The sequence below is a fragment of the Ptychodera flava genome, chromosome 2, assembly GCF_041260155.1.
Source record: "Ptychodera flava strain L36383 chromosome 2, AS_Pfla_20210202, whole genome shotgun sequence".
NCBI lineage: Eukaryota > Metazoa > Hemichordata > Enteropneusta > Ptychoderidae > Ptychodera > Ptychodera flava.
In genome coordinates, this window is record NC_091929.1 from 31,339,333 (window position 1) to 31,366,042 (window position 26,710).

Below are 26,710 nucleotides of genomic sequence, written 5' to 3' on the forward strand. Positions count from 1 at the left end.
TTTTACTTACATTTAGTTTGTCATTAATACCAAAAGTTTGGTTTTGTACCCCAAAAATACACAGCAATACAATTCCTACTATACTAAACGTTTGATTCTCTGCTTTTTGAAAATATGTAACTCGAGGGGTTTCGTTGACATCTTAGATGAGAAATATTGCTTTGAAAAATAATGTTGAAAAATAATGTTGGTAACATGCAGCTCCGCCTTATATCGCCAATATGGCTTACCGACGGGATAACAAAACATCCTAGAAGATTGGATGGCAGAATTGGTATGTAAAATGCAATAAGACACTATTAATTGAACTTTAATTGGGTTATTGCACACTCTGTGCTTTCTGTGAAGAAACTTTCAATTATTATCTTTCAAAATAGGGGGAAACCTTTCAAATATTTGAAATTCATTTGTTTTTGTTGGTAATTTGTAATATTGCAACTTTCAGCTATAAGGCACCTAAAACTTTGAATAAATTTGAACACTTAAAAGATCCTATTCGCCAAATTAGTTTAAATCGTGTTTTCTTTGAAAAAAAAATATTAAAAAAAACAAAGCAAAACAAACATGCGGGGATTGAAATACATTTCTATTGATTATGAAAAGAAAACAAAAAAATGCTCTGGACCAGAGAACAATTATGACATTTTTCGCGCGGTTCTATGGTCACGGACAATGACAATATTACGTTGACAATTTCTTTAGGCAAGTCATTAAGCATAAAGCGGAAAATACATTACAGATAGGTTGTATAACCCTTAACATCGTTCCATTATAGTTAGTATACCCCGTAACTTCGTTACCATTATCTTCTGTTGATCGGTGATAGTCTTTTTGCACAAGCATATGTTATTTATGCGGAGCTGACGTCTTGTCATTGCACACGTAAAGCATAATCTATAGTGTTAAGTGATGCTACGATTATTGTGCTTACGAGACATTTACTTCTCCTTTAGGCTTGGCAGCTCCACGTGTATAGGGAGGACGAGAGGCGAACGGTGGCCATCGTTTCCGTCATCGTAAAGACTCTAAAGCCGACATCACCATCAAATTGTCGATCCGACTCGTCCTATAGCAGGTGTTACGTTTTAGATTGATTATCGAGGCAACATCGTTGCTTGTAGCTTAAGGTTTAGGATCACGCAATAAATGGCACAGACAGACGGTGGAAGTCATGTTAGACGCTGATGATACCTGGCAATAAACGAAATAGTCTTTTTGTCCAAAGATATGTATTTCAAGTAAGTCGAATTATTCTACTGCAAACCCTGTAAGACGCAAGTAAATCCCCGGTTTTTTTGGAAAAAAAAACACTTGCGATTTCAACAACGTCATGCAATCTACAAGATATGAACTGAAAATGCTCAAGTGTTTCAGTATATTTTACGGTTGTTTATGAATTCAAAATTTTGCGAAATGTTTGCACTTTCATTGAAAGTGTTCTGATCACCATCATTATCAATATTAACCACAGCTTAATTCCAAAGGTCATTACGTATGCAAATATGTAATTAGCTGAAGTAAATATACTAAATATCTGCGACTGCAGTCATTGTATCAATACTTTATATAATAAGTGTTATTGCCTCTGGTCAAGTCCTCCAAGATATATATGCCAAATTGTGAAAATTCATTCCGTACGCAAATTATAAATTACCTGACATCAAAATACAAAATATCTTTCACTTATACAACATAATTGTCTCATCAATATGCATAGCAACTTTGATAAACTTTTTAGAGTCCCTCTATCTCATATCCCTAATGGAAAAAGTTACATGTATATGAAAATTTGTAACTTGCTTATGTAAAATGCTAAACAACTTTCAATTATTTATCATATTTTTCCAATGTACATAGTAGGTTTCATCAACTTGATGATGTCAGTCAAGATATACCCCTAATTAGAAATGTTCGTACAATATGCAAATAAGTAATAGGAAATTAAGCAAAATGAAAACTTACTTTCGGTAATATTATATCATAGTATGTACAATTATACATAGCAATTCTCGTTAACTAAATATGCTAAATACCTTCAATGCTGTTATATTTTAGTACCTTTGGTCAAGTCAATCAAGGTAAATAACCCTAATAAGGAAGGCTAATTAAATATGCAAATTCGGAATCTGCTGAAGTGAAAATGCTAAATGACTTTCAATATTGCTTTAACCTAGTATCGTCAACATATAGAGCAAGTTTCTCAAACTTTGATCAAGTGAATCAAGGTGTATATCCCTAATTACGAAAGTTTCTTAAATATGAAGATTTAGAATTGGCTTCAGTAAATATGCTTAATAACTTTCGATAATGTTGTATTATACTATCTTCAATGTATATAGCAAGTTTCGTCGACATTTGTCAAGGCGATCAAGATATATACCCTTATTAGGAAAGTTCATTAAATATGTAAATTGAGAATTAGCTGACGTAAAAATGCTTAATGACTTTCAGTTCAATCATAGTATCTTCAAAATACATAATTTTAAGAGAGGAAAAAATATGAATTCAGCGACTTTGTTTGAAATAAATTCGGAAGGAAAAACATTTCGAAAGACAAGTCGAGAACGAATTGGCAGTGAGGAAAAGATAACTGCAAAACAAATAGCTGTCTTTAAAAGTAATCTTGTCTATGACGCGAAGGATTATTGCACGACAATATAACTTTTATCAATAAATTTGTAGATGTCTCCTTTGTAAGGTGTGCTTTATTGCATTTAACCCTCTCAGTCAGTAAGCTTCTTTCGTTCGTTTCTATAGGACAGTCAATCAGCATGTTTGTTTGTTTGTTTGTTTCTTTGTTTCATTGTTTACTTCTATGTTAGCCTACTTCTTTTCTCATGTGCTAGGCTAACATCTCCGTGCATACGTTTGGGGAGACTTAAAGAATCAGAAACATTTTTACGAGTCAGAGAGAGACATTATTTCCACTAAATACCTTGCATTTGTCAGTGCTCCAACGACGGTTTCCTTTGCCCAGAGAGGAACACTTTGTTTGTTTTATGGCGATAGAGAACTTGGCAACATGTCCTGGTGAGAAATGATAGTTTCCGATAAAAGTGGGTGCTACCACCGCTGTGTATAACCTCTGACCAATAGCCGAATGCGTGATTTTGACATGCGCATTGATATTCGTCTAATTCATATAAGTTTTGCGATATAGAGGTTAAAATAAACACCATACGTTATCGTATTTACAATTTACTGAAACCCGCAGTTGTTAAACGTTCTATGTTTCGAAGAAAGCAATACCTTGTTTACAAAATGAGGATCACTGAACCCTGGAAATGGAACGTTCACGAAAATTTGTAGATATATGCACAACACATGATGTTCTATGAAGTTCTCTTGGCGTTCGCCAAGATGCTATCTCACAATCACGCTTTCATCATTATATCTGTGATTATTTAACGTTGGGGGAGTTATATACAGTGCCCTCTACACACAAGAAGATAGCATTCTTCCGTTCACAAAAAACATTTGAATTAAATGCAATGTCGTTACTTAGTGGTGGCGAGATCTTTAAAAGTCCCATACGTGGCAGTGTATCGATATTAAGATATATTATGGTAAACTTACTGTGTTTTATTGCAAATGATAGGTAATAGACCCCATTACGAAGAAAATAACGCTCCGGGATAAATACTTTTGAATGGTCTCCTTCAAACTGAACATCAACGGAAAACTGATAACCACGGTAACTATCAGAATAATCCACCATTTTATTGAAGACGTACGCTGTAGTATTACCGTAAATAGATTCTGAGCTTTTTAGCGAGATGATGACCGCTTGGTCTGGTTCAGCTATCTGCATGTGGAAATATATGAAAAGGCATAAACCATACAATGATGTTATCAGTAAAATGAAAACAAGATATCCCCAAAACATATGCAGGCATTTGGAGACGCATTGACATTAACTACTTACCACCAATTGATACATGACACCAACACTGGTGACAAGAGCCTAAATTTAAATAGACACATATACTTAGCTAGATAAATAAATAGCTATACATTTGTATCCTCACCTTCCTATCTTCCTACCTACCTACATGCATGCATGCATGCACGCATGCACACATACATACATACATACATACATACATACATACATACATACATACATACATACATACATACATACATACATACATACATACATACATACACACACACACACACACATACATACATACATACATACATACATACACATACACACACATACATACATACATACATACATACATACACACACACACACACACACACACACACACACACACACACCACACACACACACACATACATACATACATACATACATACATACATACATACATACATACATACATACATACATACATACACACACACACACACACACACACATACATACATACATACATACATACATACATACATACATACATACATACATACATACATACATACATACATACATACATACCGTTATATTAGAAATGAAGTTGGTGATATTGGCTTCTTCGAGATATGTCCCTTTTATTGTTAAATCTGCTGCAGATTCAGGTAGATTTGTGGCAAATGTGATCTGTAAACCTTCAGCTGGGTCCGTCACTAGATTGTAAGAAACGAGTAAATCTGTCAGCCTAAAATCTTCAACAATGCAAATATATTGACTCACATGAGAACTAAATGACAGCAAGATTAATATTTTTCTGATTAGTACTGTAACATTTATTGGTTATTCATGCCTGCGTTGCTGAAAATAACCTTCTTTTGTGGATTGCCTTATCTGTTGACACTTTGAAAACAAGACAAACAAAATTAAATTGTTGATACCGATAAAGGTCTCAACGCGGAGAAGGACTTCCTGTTAAACGGAAAGTTACTGGATCGTGGGTTCACGTCCGATCAGAAGCGTGGCTTTTTGATATTTGCATAGATTTACGATAATTCTGCTATTATAGGGGAAGTTCCTGTTTAAACTGAGTTGAAACAAGGATAGTTGTAAAACTCTGATAAACCCTTCATGGTTCTTTTTATTACATTACTGTGGTTTGCGTTGAAACGTTGGCAATACGGAAACTAGACATACTGTCTAAATTGAGGAGTTGCCAACACTGTCAGGTGTAACCATGGTCCAGCGATGTTATCAGCCGAACACCAAAAAAATCAACTCTGTAAAAGTTGAATAACTGTGTATAACGAGGTAAGTCGAAGTCAAAATAACACCACCAGATCAGTACAAACAATGCTTGCAAATGATGCGTTCTGAGTGGAATGTATGTGGATGTGTTGTGTTGTTTTGACCGCAGCTGGCCTCGTCATATTTTCATCTTTCGTAGAGTTTATTTTTTTATATTACTGCCCAGACGATAATTACCCTGTGTTGGCAACTCCTCAATTTAGACAGTATGTCTATTTCCCGTATTGCAAATGGTTCAATGCAAAATACTGTAAATAATTTCAAAAGGTGCTCACCTTCAAGGTCATTGCCACCCTTGTCTGTAAAAGACAAACTCAATATGTCAGTCACCAATTTATTACTTGTATCATCCTCCATTTGAAATGAACTTCTGTTTAAATATACCATCTGCGTAAAAGTGGCAGGAAGATTAGGGGATTAGTATACCAGGATTTTATCTTAATTTAACATCTAAGCAAAACAATTGGCACTGAACACAAAATACTCCTTAAAATCTAGTGTGTCAACAAAATATCTGATGAACTTTGTACTTGCTAACACCTAATGCACCAACTTTACCGATATGTGCTTCACGCGATCAATTAAAGCACCTGTAAAAGACTATCTTTGGGATTTCTGTGGGATTAAGTTTGGACTTCATTACAAAGGATGTACACCGTCAGTGATCGTTATCATTTAAGGAAATCACTCAAAATGTACTCACCTACAAACGTTTCTGATATAGTCGAGAGGGACAAGTTTGCATACGTCCATTTGCATGCTTTTATCACAATTTTCGCGCCATTGTAAAAAATAAATGATATGAATATCCGAAATTCGAGAAATGATAATGTAATATTTTGACAACAAAAATTGAAATAAAATGGTAGTATGGGTAAATCAAAATTTAACCTACAATTTTGTTAACTTCGACTTCAGCTGTTACATTGCGGAGTATTTTCCTTGCTGGTGGAATGCTAAATCCATTACCGTCTCGAAGTGCTTCAAAACCGCCCGTCAGATTTTCAACAGCATTGCTCTCCAGCTTTAGTTGCACTGATGGCGTGTTAAAAACGACTGAGGCACTACCAGATTCCACATTGCGCAGGGCGAAATTTGACAGAGAATTCGATGTGTTCAGTACAGAACATATCAAATGACGTGTGCTGGTGATATTCCCTCCCCCTGCCTTGTCTGAAGACACAACTACAGATATTGCCCCATCCATTACCTGCAAGACATCTTTAAAAAACGTACATTTAGTTGTAATCATGTTTGCTTAACGTTTTAAATAAAGGCTCGGGTAATCTAGACATTTAAATATGCAGAAATATATATGATTCAATATGCTGTCCAAGTAGCAGACTAAAGAAATGTTTTATATGCCAACATTAATAGAACGTTTTAGATGTATACTTTCATCGGTAAATTTTCATTTCATTCACCATCTTCAAATTTGCTAAAAAATTAAATCTCAGTGTGTCAGTTTTGATGAATGGACGTCAGGCTATACATATAAACTACAACCTAACAGCGAGCTTTATGAATTCAAGGTCAAACTCTTCATTAGTGTAAACCAAGCAGGGAATTTTGTTTAAAAATTAGACAATTAACGTCAGTCTGTTTCATTTTCCTTCTTTCTTTTCGACGAACTAATGTGTGACCGAGAAGGCATTGTATTGTTAAAAATTGAGTCTCTGTATCTGTCTCCGAGTTGAGTATCTGTCCCCGAGGGGCAATCTAACTTTTGGATTACCCTGACACTTACCATTGACGACATTACTTCTTTCTTCTGAGGACAATTCAACATCGTTAAGTGCTGAAATTGTATCTGACAATTTGGCAATGCCTGTAATGATCTGTTGATAATGATATTTAAAGCAAGACTTATTCATATGGCATTGTCTCAAAGTGCAACACAGTCTCCATCAGTGTGCGAAGTTAACGTCGGTCCGACGGTCCGAAACCGACAGATTTCTCTTCGAGCCGAAAGTTTTCAGCAACATGTCGGTCCTTATGAGCGACTGGAATTTGGAATAAATAATTAAAATTTCTCCGTCAAGACCTGTAACAGATGCAGATGATGACTGACTTTGAATCATGTAATTCAGACTTGAATGCCATGCACCTATTTATGTTTTCCACCAAGGGAGTGCGGGGCAACAGGGTTGATCGCACTTCGTGTCCTGGTAGTAGGGAATTTGCTACGGTACGCCAGACAGGGAGGGGGGTCGACAATGTCGCAACATAGTAATTTTTATTTTGAGACATTTTACATTTACTAATAGTCTAATCCCTGCGATCGGCGCGCAAAGCACAGTGCAGCTAATTATATTCAGATCAGTATGAATTACGTCCATGCATGCAGATTCTAGCAATGGATGGAATGGATTGATTGGTGAAACAATGCTATATAATATTATAATAATACTCGTCTAGTGAGTGTAACCCTGGTAATGTTAGCATATCGGTGTTATATGACGACAACACCCAGTATCACTTCACTAGTTCCACACTTCAACTTTTCGGAATTTATAATACAGCCCTTCATTTTATCAAACTGACTCAGTTTTCTTTACTTTGATTTTCAATAGAAGCGTTCAAAACATACAGCCCTTCATTTTATCAAACTGACTCAGTTTCTTTACTTGATTTCAATAGAAGCGTTCAAAACATACAGCCCTTCATTTTATCAAACTGACTCAGTTTTCTTTACTTTGATTTTCAATAGAAGCGTTCAAAACAAACGGTTCATAGAGGAGTTTAATATGCTGCTGCAGCAAGATTTCATTGGAAAAATACACATGACAAACGCCGCTCTCATTTTGCTATCGAGATCGAGCGTATAGAAATTGCAGACAACGTGACGGCACACGTCACTCGCGGAAATGAATGCATAATTTCTGATCGAAAAGTTTTGCCTGAGCGATTGCTGGGTCTCATCGCCCTTTGAAAGCTTAAAGTTATTAAAATGACTCTGAAAAGTTTGACAGACACTCGATACTGCTGAAAAACATCGCGACACGATCAGTTAATGATTCTGTAAAATCTTAAAAGACGCAATTTTTGCGACATTTAGGCTACAGCCCAGGATGACGGTGAGTTTTGCATGCCAGTCGTAAAACGGTATACATCGAAACAATTTGAAGCCCTACTCTCGGCCTCTGAGAGTGAGTATACAAGACGGATTGTGCAACTCGACAAAACTGTTACGACAAGGCCGCTTTGTTTTATAAAATGTACAACAGTCGGCCTTGTGAACTTTGGGTTGAAGACCAACGAGCAAGCAAAATGTTCTAGCTGTCCGCAAAAAAACGAAGCGAAACGTAAACTTGCATGTCGACTGCAGATAGCACAATTGCGCTGTCGTGTAACATCTAGTCCTTATATTGGGCGTACATGTAGTTCAAAACCATGGAGCTAAAAGAATCCGTGGCACAAATCGGCCAACCAATAAACCAATTTGCATTTTCAAAAACAAAATCGAAATGGAGCTAATTTCCAATTTTCAAATGGTTTTGCCATCTTGATTATTACTTTTAGGCCTATTTCTAAATTTAAAATCTTTGGGCTGAGATTGAAATATAGGAAACAGGTGTATACTGCTGTGAGGATGGCACTTTACGGCCATTCAAATTTCGCTCTGACAAACTCTATTTTCAACAATTCGTATTTCCGTTTTTTTCAATTTCCAATATACCAAATGTCCGATTTTCCCATTTCATTTGGGGCGTGGCAGCTGATAGTATCTATCTTTGGCCTAGGAATGCATCAAATTGTGACAGTTATTTGCGCGGGTAACTCGTTCATTGGATCGAGTAACGAACATAAAAGGAACAATAGTGTTGCGGCCGCCGGAAAGGAAAGTCGATATAATCAGTTTGACCTGACCTGCTGAAGTTTTGCGCGCTTCCCGTCAACGGTCGCAAACTGGAACATTGTGTAAAATTGTGACAGTCATCAGCCCAATCAGAGCGCGGCATCCACATTTAATATTATCTGATCAATTTATTCAGCTGCCACTCTTTGTACGCAATGATGTTCTCCTCATATCATAGTTTTAATCCGTATGCCGGCTCACTTTAGAAATTGCACCCGTTCCAACCCGATCCAAATCTTGACCTTAAAGGCGTTTGATATCATGTTTGAGACATCATCGTCAAACAGTTCGTTCAGAGATACCACTTGCCCTGGGCAAACCATTTTGGAGATGAACACCTACTTCGCGGTGACTTCTTCCTTTATCACCCATTTCTTGAACTTCCTGCGGCTGAACGCGCATCCGCACTCTACCAACCAAAGAACAGCTTTTTTTCTTGTCTTCAGTATGTGAGACGATGTTAGGGATTGGCCAGTTTGTTCAGCCTCGCGCGCTCTGTACGTACGCGTGTAGTACTAGTACACACACTCCAGAGTTTGCAAAAGCCGTCTGAGATAGCGGTCTACATTTGCACTATAAATCGGAAGAAAAAATGTTGACATTGCACTAAAGCGGTCACTACTCTGACAATTTGTGGCTGGGAAAACGCAGCAGCTTTTGTTGGCGGGGTATAGCGTGCGCCGCTGTGCGGGTCATCAAAAGTCGGGGTTGACCTTTGATGACCTTTTGATGACCTGCATAGCCACGCACCCTACCCCGCCAACAGATAGCTGCACAGCTAGACAATTTGATGTCCCAGTGAAGAATGTAAGATGTATAATAATAAGATTATCACGAAAATACCGCAAAGGATGCACTATGACATCGGTGCCGTGCTTCACCCTCCGCTTCGTGTCGAGCGATACGCTGCGCCAATCCTCGTGAATCCTTGCGGAATTTACGTAATAACTTCATATTAGTAAAGTTACGCGCCCGAAAGGCGCGCCGAAAAATGAAACTGAATGATGAAATCCATGGCTAGCACGATGCATACTAGGCAAGTATGAGCCCGTGTCGAAATTTAAAAACACACTGACCCCCTAATTGGGCATTTCAAAATAGGTGTCCCCATCACCAAAGTGAAAAACAGGGCGACCCCCATGAATCCACCGGCCTCCAAGGCGAAGAAACTGACCAGTCCCTAATTCCCGCTAATTTTTAAATGTATCTTGTGCCAATCATCGTAACCAAGCCCCGCCCTAGTACATTTGGTCACACTGAGATAAATGTTACACCTTAATTCCAATTCGATACAGTTATTTCCGCCATAGTATGAAAAGATACTGGGCCACGCCCCAAATGAAATGGGAAAACTGACATTTGGTATATTGGAAATAAAAAAACGCAAATACGAATTGTGGGAAATAAAGTTTGTCAGAGGGAAATTTGAATGACCGTTAAGTGCCATCCTAACAGCAGTATACACCTGTTTCCTATATTTCAATCTCAGCCCAAAGATTTTAATTTAGAAATAGGCCTAAAAGTTAACAATCAAGATGATAAAACCATTTGAAAATTGGAAATTAGCTCCATTTCGATTTTGTTTTTTGAAAATGCAAATTGGTTTATTGTTGGCCGAATTTTTGTCTTAATGTCAATTTATCTTATATGTATACCGTATACTATTTTAATGAAAAGACTTGTATGAAAAACAATCTACAAAAGTTACGATACTTGTCCTTTTGATTAAAAGTATAACTTTATCTGTTTCTTCATGAATGCAACAGAGGCCACATTTAAAGGGCCATTATTTGTAACTTTTGACCATTTTTTACCCCGGAAAATTCCATGTTGGAGGCTCATATTTGTTGCAAAATGTTGTTTTACGAAGAAACAAACATGATTAGTGATGTTATAGCCACATAAAACTGCTAATTTTTGTCCAAACGTGTTGCCCTTCCGAGCTCGTTTGTTGACGTCTGACATGCTCAGCGTGCTGGGGAGAACGCAGATATGGTGACGCCGCGATCACGCGAGATGTACAAGTTCACCTTTATTGCGGGATCAAAACAACATTGCGTCGTGGATTGCCAGACATCTGGCTACGCAATGTGTTCGGACAATGGACTACGACTAAGTAATGAATATTTATTTTGAAATTGCTGTAAATGGCTCGCGCAGGTGTAGAAGAATGCCTACGTTGGAATCCGCGTGTCAACAGAGTTTGTATTTCTGTCCGGACAAAAATTGAAACTTTCGTTGTAAAATCACATATTATTTAGTTGTAGCGCACGTAATGTTTCCGAATAATATGCGATTCTCTGTTATTTGACAGACTCTTCAACATGAGCCAGTGATCATTTCAATCAAAACTAACGGAAAAAGCGCCAGAAGATACAGCTAATGAACTTTAAGCATATTTATTTTTTTGAAAATATTGAACTTAAGTAATACATACGTCATATCAAAATACAAACCAGTTATTTTTCCCCTTCTGTTTTACATTATAATAAAAGGATGTAGTGATCAATGTTTACATAAAAAATTTATTCATACACTCCCCTTACTCATGACTGTTTTCAGGGTACTAATTAAGCTATTCACTCACTCTTCTACCACTCGTGTTGGCTAATTTCAGAAAAGAATTTCAGCTCGCCAAACATTTCCGAATCACAATATCACATGTCCTTAGAGTAGTGTACAATTGATAAATCCATGCGCATGACAGTGAGGAAGATAAGGGCTGTGATCTTTTTCAGATTCCAGATCATGTAGTTGAATGATTCATGAAAATTCACTTACACTATTCTGCTATCTACGTAAATAATAATCCTTGGAGTGAATACTTGCTGACTCTATTAATAAAAGGACATGGAAAATTAAAGATTACAACATTCAAAAGCATAGTATTGGTGGAGAGAGTGTTGACTTAAAGGTAATACAGGTCGTTAAAGTTCCATTAGCTGTATCTTCTGGCGATTTTTCCGTTAGTTTTGATTGAAATGATCACAGGCTCATGCTGAATAGCCTGTCAAATAACAGAGAATCGCATATTATTCGGAAACATTACGTGCCCGACAACTAAATAACATGTGATTTTACAACGAAATTTCAATTTTTTGTCCGGACAGAAATACAAACTCTGTTGACACGCGGATTGCAACGTAGGCATTCTTCTGCACCTGCGCGAGCCATTTACAGCAATTTCAAAATAAATATTCATTACTTATGCCCGGTACTTACGTCGTAGTCCATTGTACGAGCACGTTGCGTAGCCAGATGTCTAGCAATCCACGACGTAATGTTGTTTTGATCCTGCAATAAACGTGAACTTGTACATCTCGCGTGATCGCGGCGCCACCATATCTGCGTTCTCACCAGCACGCTGAGCATGCCAGAGGTCAACAAACGAGCTCGGAAGGGCAACACGTTTGAACAAAAATTAGCAGTTTTATGTGGCTATAACATCACTAATCATGTTTGATTCTTTGTAAACAACATTTTGCAACAATATGAGCCTCCAACATGAAATTTTCCGAAGTAAAAAATGGTGAAAAGTTACAAATAATGGCCCTATAACAACTGAGGACCGTCAGTTTTCTGTAAGGACCTGAAGCTTTGGCTTGGAGCAGGTCCTTATGACCTGAAGCTATTTTCTCTTAATTTCGCACACTGCAACACAGTCTCCATGAACATTTACGAGTTACTATTTCGCTGTTTGTTTTTGGCATGGAGGCGCACGGTGGGGTGCCTGTGTTGCTTGATGATGCTGTATGTGCATCTGTCTTTCTCTCTCTTTCTCTCTCTGTCTTTCCGTCTGTCTGTGCATGACCTACTATCTATACGTAGGATTTTTATGTGCAGAAAATGTGTCGTGTACAATACGGAAACTATGCACGCGCACGTTGCACAGTTTATATAAGCCATAGATTAGGGTTCTGTGTCTGTTGTCTGACATGTAAATTTATGGATAAAGTGAAAAGTTTTTCGATGTTTAATTTAGTAAGTGAGCTTCTGATCAAAGGGATACACATAAAACAGAATGTTAGCAAGGCTGTATATTAACGATATGAAATAAAAAGAGGGGTTAAGGTATAAAAAACAAAATAAAGTAAGGTTTATCAATTTTTCGTTTGATTTTTCGTTCTGTATCTCAAAGAAGGGACACATATTCCTTTATAATTTAACTACAAACAGGAAATTTAGCATCATTTTAAACGTTCATTCAAGTGGTGGGCCTATAAGGTTCCGCTCATTTCTTGTACTTTTATTTGGTAGGTGTCCTGCATGTGACGATCTGTTTTGTATGTCAGCCATTGGCATTATTGGTATTGTCTTCCTGTGTGCTTCTATTTCTCTGTCTCTGCCCCGTCTACTGTGATGTGTCAATATATACATTTTAAGTCAAATGGCTAAGATGAGTATTATTATTACTTGTGGTGCACGATTTAATCAAAGTGCAATAAACGCAGAGGGAACAGTGACATTAATCTTTCATATAATTATATTTTATGTTTGTATAAAGTTTCATGGAAAATCGAGCGAGACCCATTTATACACATTTAGTGATGTCACTTTATTAGGTTTCGGAAGCTTTCAAGTTGAATAAGAACGTGGTGATACTCGTATTGTGTTCAGAGCTTACCCAAGAACTGTTGAAATCATTAAGTAACATGTGCTTATATCCAATTACATTAAGAAAAATGTGCGTATTACAATAACAGACTTACCTCGTATGTAGATATATTTGAATATGTCTCATTTCCCGTTGTTAACAGTGGTCTGACCTTACCTATATGTGTTAAAAACAGTACAGGATACGAGTATAGGACATAAATTACAGGGCGAGCACTACACGAAAAAATAGTGACCCTTCAAAAGTGTTTGCGTAATAAGCAAATCCTCCACGATTTCTATGTTTTAAAAACAGTGACGCTCCCACTTGTCACATTCCTTGTCAATAATGTCTTCATTTAAATCTTTTTTTTTTCATTTTACCTTTGAAATTTCAAAGAATACTTTTGGGCCTTTAAAATAATTGCTTTTATACAAGTTTTTTTTCAATAAATTCAATGAAAAAAGATTAACTTTTACTATAAATAATTATATCAAATACTTGCAATACAATTGGCTAATTAAAAAAGGAAAATAGCTGTAATGTTTACCTTCATTTATAGTTTCGTTTGTAATTGTACAGATAGCACTATTATTGTCCGTCGAAACATGTATTACAGCCTATAAGTCACTATTGAACAACATTGACCATTAAATGCCATTATATAGCAAGGTTGTTTGGAGAAGACATTTCACAGTTCACCCCGCGACTTCCATGCAAAGTTTATATATATATATATATATATATATATATATATATATATATATATATATATATATATATATATATATATATATATATATATATATATAATATATATATTATAATATATATATATATATATATATATTATATAATATAGATATATATATTTATTGATAACGATTAACAATATAATTTGTACATTTATGATGTAAAGTTATCAAAGTACCTTTTACAGAGACATTGAAAGAGCAAGAAGCAGTATTTCCAGATGGATCCGTGGCCTCACAAATCACTATTGTAAGACCAATGGTAAAGTTATCTCCTGATTCATGACGACACGACACAATAACATTTTCCGTAGCAGCATCTGTAGCATGTGGAGATGGCCACGTGACTTCTTTCACTGGCTTATCAAGATATGTATTGGTTTCGATATCAGCAGGGCAGTCAATGATAGGGGGCTCCGTATCTGCCAAAGCAAATTTAATCAAACGCAAAAGAAATAATGACCTAAGAGATATGTACTATAATATGTAACCAGATATCATACTACCCCAATGTAAATTACATGTCGTTGACCAAGTGCAAGAAGGGCTTAACTGATGTTTTGGTCAAAATTGAGTTTTTGATATATTTTTGTTCAGAATGTGAAAATTTTGAGTAAAAACGTCATTATAACTCATGTTGCTATAGGAACGTAACTTGACATACCTTTTACAGAGACATTGAAGGAACACGAGGCAGCATTGCCAGCTGGGTCCGTAGCCTGACAGATCACAATTGTTAGGCCAATGGTAAAGTTACCGCCTGATGTATGACTACACGACACAATAACATTTTCCCTAGCAGCATCTGTAGCATGTGGAGAAGGCCACGTGACTTCATTCACTGGCTTATCAAGATATGTATTGGTTTCGATATCAGCAGGGCAGTCAATTACAGGTGGGTCAGTATCTGTCAAAACAAAGTTAATAAAACGCAAGAGAAATAATGACCTTACAGATATGTACTTTAATATGTAACCAGGTATCATACTACCCAAATGTAAATTGCATAACGCTGGCCCAGTGAAAGAAGGGCTTAACTGATATTTTGGTCAAAATTGAGTTTTTGATATATTTTTGTTCAAAATGTGAAAATTTTGAGCTAAAAAGCCATTATAATTCATGTTGCTATAGGGACGTAAATTGACATACCTTTTACAGAGACATTGAAGGAACACGAGGCAGCATTGCCAGCTGGGTCCATAGCCTCACAGATCACTTTTGTTAGGCCAATGGTAAAGTTACCGCCTGATTCATGACTACAGGACACAATAACATTTTCCGCAGCAGCATCTGTAGCATGTGGGGAAGGCCACGTGACTTCTTTCACTGGGTTATCAAGATATGTATTGGTTTCGATATCAGCAGGGCAGTCAATGACAGGTGGGTCAGTATCTGCCAAAGCAAAGTTAACCAAAGCAAAAGAAATAATGTACTATATTGTATACCAAGGGTTACCCTTAAGTATATAATATATCGACGGCCCAGTTCAAGAGGGGCGTAACTGATGTTGTGGTCAATATTGAGGTTTTGATATAGTTACGCACACTAATATGAATTGCATATAAAGTTAATATTACTCATGTTGCTATAGGCACGCAATGAGTTGAGCCCATTTTGCACGAGAACATCAGTTCACTAACTGCATAACTCCGTACATATACCGGATTTGCACAGGCATAATGTGAAATTATCAAATATTAAAACAACATCTTACAATGAGGATGCTATTCATAAATATTTCATCAAAACAGACAAGCGACCTGTGGGTGCATAAAGGAAAAAACATACGATGAGTTACGCCATATAAATGGCGAAACTCATGATGAGGTACTTCCTTTTTAGCTTAAAATGCTAGTGCAAGACAGGCGTAAAGCCACATTTTCCAAATTAACATAAAAATGATTTCCTAATTATAACAAACATTTATGACATTTTATTTATCTATGACATTACCCTTTACCAATAAAACCATCTACTACAAATAAATTAAATTTTAGAGTTAGAGGCTTTCAAAACCTTTGTTCCCTTCTATCTCAGTTTGTTGAAAAAGTGAGTTACGTCCCTCTTGCACAAAGCCACCAATATTCAGTTCATCAGCTGATATGTTATCTAAAGAAATATATATCATTGAATGTAAATGTAATCTTAAACAAGAGAACAACTGTATACGTCAACATGCACTTACAAAGACACACAAACACCACATGAATGTATGCATGCATGCATGCCTCTCTGCCTGCCTGCCTGCCTGCCTGCCTGTCTGTCTGTCTGTCTGTCTGTCTGTCTGTCTGTCTGTCTGTCTGTCTGTCTGTCTGTATATATGTATGTATGTATGTATGTATGTATGTATGTATGTATGTATGTATGTATGTATGTATGTATGTATGTATGTATGTATGTATGTATGTATGTATGTATGTATGTATGTATGTATGTATGTATGTATGTATGTATGTATTGTTATGTAGGTCATTTCTCCCACACTCACCATGATCTGAGTTAAGTTAGTCTAGAACATTCTCAAGGTCACTGCCCTTAATGACCTCACAACCTTGAATTCAATTAGTCATGTTTGGAATGTTCTGGAAATTTACTAATTTGTGCAAGGGAGATACTTTTAGAACAGTAATTAGCATATCAATAACAATTCTAAATTGTTCTTATATGCTCTTATGTAAGCACATTGGTATAAATAGGGACGTCCACAGCTGGCAGTCAGACTTTTGGGATCGTGTCTCTTGCGTGTTACTTCAAGACTTTTCAAGACCTTCACTGCCACGCTGGATTTATACTGTGGACTTTGTGCAACTTCAAGCCTGCAAGCCAAAGGACTGTTCATCCATCCTATTGACTCTGTTACAACACTGAGACTGGAGCTTTACCGTCCCAGCTGAGATAAGTAATCTGTGCACTTTTACAGTTTGTATTCTATCCCTGACCTAGCAATTAGTTTTATTTTCGTAATAAATTTCGTTGTACACGGAAACTGCTGAGTTCACCTTTTGTTCGTTTTCTGCCACGTAATAAATTGGGGGCTTGTCCGGGATGCGAACATTTTGAGCCGTTTGACAACATTTTGCCAGCCTTTTCAAAACAAATGTTAACCGTGAACTCAGCTAAATTTAATCGTGGCGGAATTTAAACCAGAGGATGACCTTCATTAGGACACATTTGATTCCCTCAGAAAAGACGACCTCATAACACTGGCCAATTTCCTTAAAGTAGAAGTCAAAAGATCTATTCGCAAGAGGGAAATACAGTACCATATTGCCAAACATCTAGTTGATATAGGCCAATTTGAGGAATCCACCCTGAAAGATTATGAGCATGAGTCTTCCTCCGAACTAAGAAAATTAGAATTAGAAATACAAATGAAAGAAAAGAAAAGAAAGATTAGAAATGAGACGTTTAGAGCTTGGCCAGTCAGGAAAATTCTTCCCTTCAGACGGTTTTTACATCACTAAGCATTTCAGGTTAGTTCCCCTTTTCCAAGAAAAGGATGTTGACATTTGAGAAAATTGCTATGAGTCTGAATTGGCCTAAGGAGTCCTGGTCTATGCTTCTGCTGAGTGCTTTGGTGCGTAAAGCCAGAGAAATTTACATTCACTTGTCAGTACAGCAGGCTTCAATCTATGATTCTGTGAAACAATTAATTCTCAAGGGCTATGAGTTGGTGCCTGAAGCTTACCGTTAGAAATTTAGGAATTGTAAGGAGGCGAAGGATGAAATTTATGTTGAATTTGCTCGAACAAAAGAACAACTGTTTGATCGGTGGTGCTCTTCTGAAAAGGTAAGTCAGAATCATGACAAATTACGACAACTTGTTTTGATTGAGGAATTTAAAGGGTGCATTCGAAGTGACATCAAGACGTTTATCAATGAACAAAGGCAGATACATTGGAGGTTGCTGCACGTTTGGCCGATGATTATTCATTGACCCACAGATCTTCATTTCTCAGCAAACCATCCCAGTCCTTTTCATATCGTAACAATGCAGGGAAATTGAACTCCTCCTTTTCATCCAAGAATTTCTCAAAGGAGGGAAGAAAATCAAATGACAACTCCTACATCATCAGATCCCAAGTCTCAATCTCCTTCTGACAAACAGTTCGGTACACTTTCCTGTAATTATTGTAAGAAAGGCGGCCATTTAATGTAAGATTGTTTCAAATTGAAAAGAAAACGTGAAGGTCAAAGTAGTCAAAATTTATCTAAGCCAACCGGCTTTATTTCTTCAGCAACTCAATTAGAGTCTAATAATGTGTGTAACACATTTTCTGAGGTTAAACCCCTCTTATCCCTAATTAATGAGGTAAAGGTCAATTCTTCTCAAGATAGCATTATTGGTATTTTCGAACCATTTATTCATGATGGTTTTATATCACTTTCTAGTGATTTTTCTTCCGCTACCCCTGTCAAAATTCTAAGAGATACCGTGGCGTCCTAGTCTCTTTTGTTGGCAGATACCCTGCCGGTTTCTGAAAAGTCATTTTCAGGTTCTAAAGTTGTTATTAAGGGGGTAGATTGTAATAACTACATTCCTGTTCCTCTCCATAATGTCTATCTGTCTTCGGACTTTGTTTCTGGACCTGTGACTTTAGGTATTAGACCTTTTTGCCTTTTGAAGGGTTTCACCTTCTTCTTGGAAACGACCTTGCTGGCAACAAGGTCATTACAAATCCACTTGTGACTGATAATCCTATTTTAGATCAGGATCCAGAGCCAATTGAACAAGAGATACCTGATTTATTTCCTTCATTTGCTATTACTCGAGCCATGTCAAAGAAAACGTCTGAGAATCAAAATATTCTCAAAAATAATGTCACAGATGTTGACTTAAATGACACCTTTCTCAGTCAGGTGTTTGACACGGATCATTCCGTTATCCCTCGTGGATTGAAACTTTCAGTAAAACTTCTGCTGACCAATGTCAGACAATTTCTAGATCCAATCTCATTGCAGAACAACACAAAGACCCAGATATTTTGTGTTTGTTTGATAGGGTAGATGATGAAGGTGAAAGGGGCCCCTACCAAAAACACGAACAGGAAATGAGTACATGTTGACAATTATATGTACATCTACTCGGTTCCCAGAAGCCATACCACTGAGAAATATAAAGACAAAGACTATAGTGAAAGCTTTAGTCAAATTTTTAACTTTATTTAGCCTCCCTAAATGTGTCCAGTCCAATCAAGGCTCCAACTTTATGTCTTGAATTTTTCAGCAAGTAATGGATCAGCTAGGCATTAAACAGTATAGGTCATCCGCCTATCAAGCAGAAAGTCAGGATGCTCTTGAGCGATTTCATCAAACTTTGAAAAAAATGATTAGGACCTACTGTTTTGACACAGAGAAGCAGTGGGATGAAGGAATTCATTTTCTGCTCTTTGCTGTTAGAGAGTCAATTAAAGAGTCTCTTGGTTTTAGCCCATTAGAGCTTGTATTTGGGCAAACAGGTCGTGGCCCACTTTTAAAAGCTCTTTAAAGAGAAATTCCTATCAGACGATGATGATTGTCTTAATATTTTACAATATAATATCTCTAAAGCATGTGAATTAGCCAGAGAAAATCCTGAGTCATCTCAGCAGTCAATGAAAACCAAATATGATAAAAACACCTCAAAACGGGAGTTTGAACCAGGTCAAAAAGTTATTGTCCTTCTTCCGGTTCCTGGCAAACCACTCTATGCTCGTTACTCTGGGCCATATCTAATTGATAAGAAATTGAGCGATTTAAATTACATCATAATAACACATGACAGGTGAAAACAAAAACAGCTATGCCACATAAATATGCTTAATCCATATTTCGATAGAAATAATACTACTATAACACAGTCTGTCAGTCCAGTCGTCAGTTCCAGCCTTTATGAAGATAGTGATACTAAAACTGACTTGAGTGAAAATACTCTAAATTCAAAGCTGGGCTCGGTCAAGCTTCAGAACTCAGAAATCCTGGAGAATCTGGAGTCTACAAAGTTGGCACACCTCCAGTCGTCACAACAACAACAGGTGAAAGAACTGCTCCACGAATCTAAACACCTGTTTCAGGGATGTTCCAACGAGGACAAACATCATCTATCACGACGTTGATGTTGGGGACAGTAAGCCTGTCAAACAACATCCATACAGACTTAATCCAACGAAAGCAAAATATCTCCAGGAAGAAGTCAAATACCTGCTGGACAATGACTTTATTGAACCAAGTAAAAGTAACTGGAGTTCGCCGTGCATACTTGTGCCAAAATCAGATCACAGTTATCGTATGTGCACGGACTAGAGGAGGGTGAACACTTAAACAAAGACAGACACCTTCCCAATCCCGAGGATTGATGATTGCATCGACCGAGTAGGAAAAGCCAAGTATGTGACGAAATTTGACATACTGAAGTGATTTTGGCAAGTCCCTCTGACGGATCGTGCTCGTGAAATATCTGCCTTTGTTACACCAGATGGATAGTTCCAGTAAGGTGATGCCATTTGGAATGAAGAACTCTTCGGCAATGTTCCAATGGATGATCAACGACGTCATATCCGGGCTCGACGGATGCAAAGTTTACGTCGACGACGTCGTCCTGTATATTGACACTTGGGAGGAACACATCAAACTCATGCGGAAGTTCTTCGAGAGACTGAGCAAAGCTATGTTGACTGTCAACCTTGCCAAATCTGAGTTGGTTGGGCGAGGGTGACTTACCTCGGACATACTGTAGGACAGGGTGATGTAAAACCTGTTGATGCCAAAATCAGGGCCATTTCAAATTTTTCCCATGCCACATTGCAAGAGACAACTGATGCGCTTTCTCAGTATGGCTGGTTACTACAGAAAATTCTGTCCAAATTTCTCCACAATTACTGAGCCTTTGACTAACTTACTTAAAAGGAAAGTAAAGTTTGTTTGGTCGGAACAGTGCCAACAGGCATTTGATACACTTAAAGCCATACTGCAAAGTGCTCCAGTGATGTCTGCACCAGGTTTCACTTTGCCATTCAAACTAGCTGTAGATGCTTGTAATACGGCTGCTGATGCTGTTTTATTGCAAGAGGAGAGTCATGGGATAGATCATCCTCTTTGCTATTTTTCACGTAAGTTTAACAAATCCCAGAGAAACTACTCTACAATTCAAAAAGATTGTTTATCTTTGATATTCAGTGTTGTCCTTAGAAGCCGGGTGCCGGGTAAATAACCCGGCTGTTTTGCATTTTTTCCCGGCTACTTTTAACGTCATTAGATTATTTTTATAGACCTGTAATTTCGGGATTGCACTGCCAGCTGTTAGACGGCACACGTACGATTAGCAGTTTCGCGACCCCTTTCCCCGCATGGAACTGCACAAACATAAAAAAAAACAGTTTCTAAATACCCGTTTGTGGCTTTTTGAGCCCGATCTTTTATTTGTTAAATAGTGTGATTGGCTGATGGACGCGCCTATGATGTTGTCTTTGTTACGAGCAGTGTAATTGGTTTGATTAGTATGAAGGTCATCTTAGGTCATGATTTTTAGCGATGGCGTCAAAAGAAATGTGGCGTCGACCACTCAGTGGCACCTTGTCGATGGAATATTTTTTCCCGAAGAAAGCCCGTTCGAAAGGTATACTTAATTCCAAAATATATTTAGTTTATGAATGAAAAACTTCAATTTCGCTGAATTTGTGAGAAAAAGCGCCGAAAAGATGAGATTTTGATCGACGATTCGAAGTTCATGAGACTGCAGCTAGTTTTCCGCCGCCGCGCTGGCTGCCAACGTCACGGTCACTACGAGTATGATCTTCTCAACAAGTCAAGTTATTATCAGAGCAATACCGACGCATTTTCTAGATTAAAAAATAATGAGCTAGAACTGATTTTTTTAGAAGCAACTGTTTATTTGAATGGGTATTTTTTTCATTGATTATTTTAACGTACTAGAATCCACGGTCACAGGCATGTGTGTTGCCGACCGTTGCCGACCGGCGCATCATCGTCACGGCTCACGGCTTCACCGTGGCGCCGATCCCCTGTTGGACAATACGTCGTGGATTCCGGCATGGGTTCAATTTCACTGCGCCTCTCCATGTTCTCCGTGTTGGGTTGCCCGACACTGGCGACAGTGTATTTCGATGGACCCTCTGAATCATTTTTTTCACGGACTCTTGGAGCAAATTTGAAAGAAAATAGAGACTCAGTTGTTTCCTCCCGACGCCATGCTGCATATCTGCTTTGATCAAATTTGGGGACAGCGAGACGCGATGATCGTGCGCGGTTTGCATTTAATTTGTTGCAACATTTCTGTCAATCACTCACTTTGTGTCATAAGTTTCAGAAACTATCGCTAGCCTGAAAATTAGCAACGTAGTAAGTTCATAGGCACAGCTGACATGGTAACGTGCCTCTGACTCGACGATGCCGATTTTTCAGACTACACTCAGAGAATCCGAAACTTTCCACACAAAATGAATGATTGACGGAAATGTTGCAACAAATTTAATGTTAAGCAGGCACTCATCTCGTCTGGTTGTCGCCTACGCTCAGTCGCGCAGAGTGCTTTTGCAAACATTTTACTATTATCGTTTGCGTATAGAAAACTCATAACAATGAAAAAATGCGTAGAGACTCAATCCAATGCGTAATATTATTACGCATTGATCGACTCTACGCATTTTTTCATTGTTATGAGTTTTCTATATACGCATTTTTTTTCGTAAATGCGAACACTGTAACAGTGAATTATCTTACCGATGTTTTTCTTAATAAAAGCGAATTTGTTTTGATTAGAATAGAATGAGTTTGAGGGTTTTGGGGAAACTACTATGTGGTAATGAAGAATGGGAAATGAGCAATGAAATGAGCAGACAGCGGGTGATTTAAGATTAAATGTTACATCTTCACGGCAAATAAAACCATATGTGTGTCATAAATAATACAAACAAAACAAAAATCATCATGTTTGTTTGATTTTTTGTATGTGAGCCACGTCTAAGACACACAACAAAAGTACTGTTTCAGTCTCAGCTAAATGTCACCTCAGATGCCACCAGAGAACACCATTTCCACTCCAAAATTTCATTTTTCGCCTTGCGAGAGGGGGGACACCCCCCTCTCGCGCTCTCCCCCCCTCGTTCGCTACGCTCACTCGCCGCTCGGTCGCTTCGCTCCCTCGCAGTCCACCCGTCTACTTTCTTGAATTACCCGGCTACTTTTAAATATAAGGACAACACTGGATATTAGCTTTACAGCATTTTGAAGCTTATATTACTTCCTCAGAAATTGAAACGCACAATCAGAGATGGTTAAGATGGAGTTTAATGTTACAGGAGTTTAATCTTGATATTAGACATATCAAAGGCAGAGATAATTTAATTGCAGACTGTCTCTCTCATATTTAGAGTTTATTGTTGATCACACTTTTAAAATTATATTTGTAAAGGAAAGATTTTTCTTTGAAAAAATTTCTTTTTTGAAGAGAGGGTGTGTTACGTAGGTCATTTCCCCAACACTCATCATGACCTGTGTTCAATTAGTCTAGAACATTCTCAAGGTCACTGCCCTTAATGACCTCACAACCTTGAATTCAATTAATCATGACTGACTGTGTTACAACACTGAGACTGGAGCTTTACCGTCCCAACTGAGATAAGTAATCTGTGCACTTTTACAGTTTGTATTCTATCCCTGACTTAGCAATTAGTTTTATTTTCGTAATAAATTTCGTTTTACACGGAAACTGCTGAGTTCACCTTTTGTTCGTTTTCTGCCATGTAACAGTATGTATGTACGTATGTATGTACGTATGTATGTATGTATGTATGTATGTATGTATGTATGTATGTATGTATGTATGTATGTATGTATGTATGTATGTATGTATGTATGTATGTATGTATGTATGTATGTATGTATGTATGTATGTATGTATGTATGTATGTACGTACGTACGTCGCACGCAAGCACGCACGCACGCACGCACGCACGTACGCACGCACAAACGTACGTACGTACGTATGTATGTATGTATGTATGTATGTATGTATGTATGTATGTATGTATGTATGTATGTATGTGTGGAGTCAACAATGGCCTACTTGTTTTATTTTTTCTAGTGCTCGAATATGATGACGATAAACGGTTTGTATTTATCAAAGTTGGGAAAGTTGACCAAGTCAGCAATTTCTCCAAGACGCGCTTTTGCTGATAAAGATAATCTATCCATCTTGTCTTGAACTACAGTGACAGATTTTTTGAAATTATTGTAACCCATGTGGCTCATCCTGAAAAGTCAATCGACAATATTACAATATCGTTCTAGCATTCAAACATACCTGTCCAGTAAAGGAGTGATAACGAAGGTCACCGGCATCAGACATTCTAATGAACATGATACTCACCAGTATATCGAATACACGTAGAACACCAACAGTGGCTATTAGTGTTGCCACACCATCCTCCCGCAGAGCAACAAGGAACTATACCGTAGGGGTCACACTCTGCTGGGCTACCATCGGTTAGGGTGAAGCTCGCGCCGCATCTAAAATCATCTCTCCATCTCTTACCGCTTTGTACAGCTCCTTGAAACAAAATTCAACTAAATTAGTGAACGGGCAAGTTAGTGAGCGAGCAAATGAGTCAGACAAAACGAAAGAGTGAGTTATGGGCACACGATGTAGTAACGTAAACTGTAGAAGTAGTAGTAGTAGTAGTAGTAGTAGTAGTAGTAGTAGTAGTAGTAGTAGTAGTTTTTCAAATATCTTTATTTCACATAGGTCCCTACATACTAAAACTGTAAAAAGAAATTTTACATTTCAAGGAACCAAAGGAAATATAAGATACAAATAAAAGAAAATCACTATAAAGTGCTGGTCGGCATTGAACAGAACACGTCATGAATGACAACAGTAAATGTCAGCAAGAAAGACATATCTTAAACCTATCACATAATATTTCAAAGATGACACAACCTGGCGATGCACAAAAGCAGGGTAGTATCTTAAATGTGAAAATTGAGTTGACCATCATGTGTGTCACAAAGAATATCATCAAAAGCCCAAGTAATATTAAAAGAATGTAAATTTTCATTGAGACGATGATATTCAAATTCAAGTCTCAATCTGGTGAAAATCTTGCTTTTAAATATGTCCAAAGGATCAACAGGACCCTGGTTTCTAAACACATTTCTTCTTGCTAAATGTATACACACCTTAGCCATTGTAGATAGGTAAATAAAAAGAGACATTGCACGTCTATGAATAAATACAGAGTTTTAACAGGAGGAATAATGAAAAACCATGCAATGTTTACAGCTTGCCCAGGTAAAACTAAACGAGATGTTATAGTGGAAATGACACCTAGAAGCGGTTGAATGTTTGGACACTCAAGGAAAGTATGTAAAAGTGAATTAATGTCATTACAGAGAGAACAGTTTGCATCTGAACGAAAACCAGCACGGAACAAAAAAGAACTAGTTTGATAGGCTCCGTGCATAATGCGCCATTGTAAATCCCCTTCTTTCTTTATGATGAGATCACAATAACATGAAACAAAGTTTGGTTTGATGGAATGTGGAATGCTCAAAATGTCCCTCCAGATGGTGTCTAATCTGTCTGGTAAACATGCATAATGATGAGCCATTATCAAGTACTTGTAAATTGCACCTTTTTCTATTTTACACAGAAAATAATTGTGCTCTGTAGAATGTTGCAGCTGAAAAGAATACACAGTATCTGGCGCATTGTTTGGATTGTTGTTACAAAAATGATTTTCAATGACGGATTTCAAACGAATAGGAATAGCCTTGTAAACGCATTGTAAAGACATAGAAATAATACGCTGTGAATGAATCGCAACTCTATCACACAAATCTGAAGAAGTTAACCAACGATTTTCCACAGTATTGAAAAGATCACCTATAGTGGTAACTTGAGCGTTGACAAAGGCTGGTACAGTAAAAGGAGACTTATGAACGGGATGCATAATGAGTGGGTTTGAAAAGAGGCTCTTTAAGAATGTCAGGAACACTCAGTGGGATTCCTTTACGAATTTTGTCAACAGAATTCCAACAATGTAATAAATCACGATGAAAAGCAGGAATAGCAGTATTACCAAAATCAATGTCAGTCGTGAGAAGTAACTGTTTGTCATAATTGAGACCACCAACTCTTCTAAAATAAAATCTGTGAAATAATACGACGGATGATGAACATCCTGATACAAATACTTTTGAATGTAACTGAGACGTAAAGAAATACAACGAGTTTTAAGATGAATAAGGCCTTGGCCACCTTGAATGAGAGGTAAATACAGTGTTTCTGAAGGAATCCAATGACGTCCTTGCCAGA

General features: G+C 37.4%; 1 protein-coding gene across 1 annotated transcript; it reads right to left on the minus strand.

Moving 5' to 3' along the window:
* Nucleotides 1–337: 337 nt before the first annotated feature.
* On the minus strand, nt 338–7,085 carry LOC139147925 (uncharacterized). Its single transcript, XM_070719154.1, has 7 exons — nt 6,939–7,085; nt 6,087–6,412; nt 5,467–5,578; nt 4,472–4,599; nt 3,577–3,805; nt 2,936–3,027; nt 338–1,191 (listed from the first exon to the last, which is right to left on the minus strand). The coding sequence occupies exons 1-7, from the start codon at nt 7,063–7,065 to the stop codon at nt 1,123–1,125; spliced, it is 1,083 nt and encodes a 360-aa protein (XP_070575255.1). The 5' UTR covers nt 7,066–7,085; the 3' UTR covers nt 338–1,122.
* Between the last annotated feature and the right edge of the window lie 19,625 nt (nt 7,086–26,710).

What these genes read in the sequence shown, in the direction of transcription:
- LOC139147925 (XM_070719154.1), bottom strand. Translation starts at nt 7,065, where the DNA reads ATGAATAAGTCTTGCTTTAAATATCATTATCAACAGATCATTACAGGC. An exon ending in AAGAAGTAATGTCGTCAATG is followed by an intron (nt 6,413 to 6,938) that starts GTAAGTGTCAGG and finishes CGTTTTTTAAAG; the next exon opens with ATGTCTTGCAGGTAATGGAT. An exon ending in GGGTGGCAATGACCTTGAAG is followed by an intron (nt 4,600 to 5,466) that starts GTGAGCACCTTT and finishes CTTACAATCTAG; the next exon opens with TGACGGACCCAGCTGAAGGT.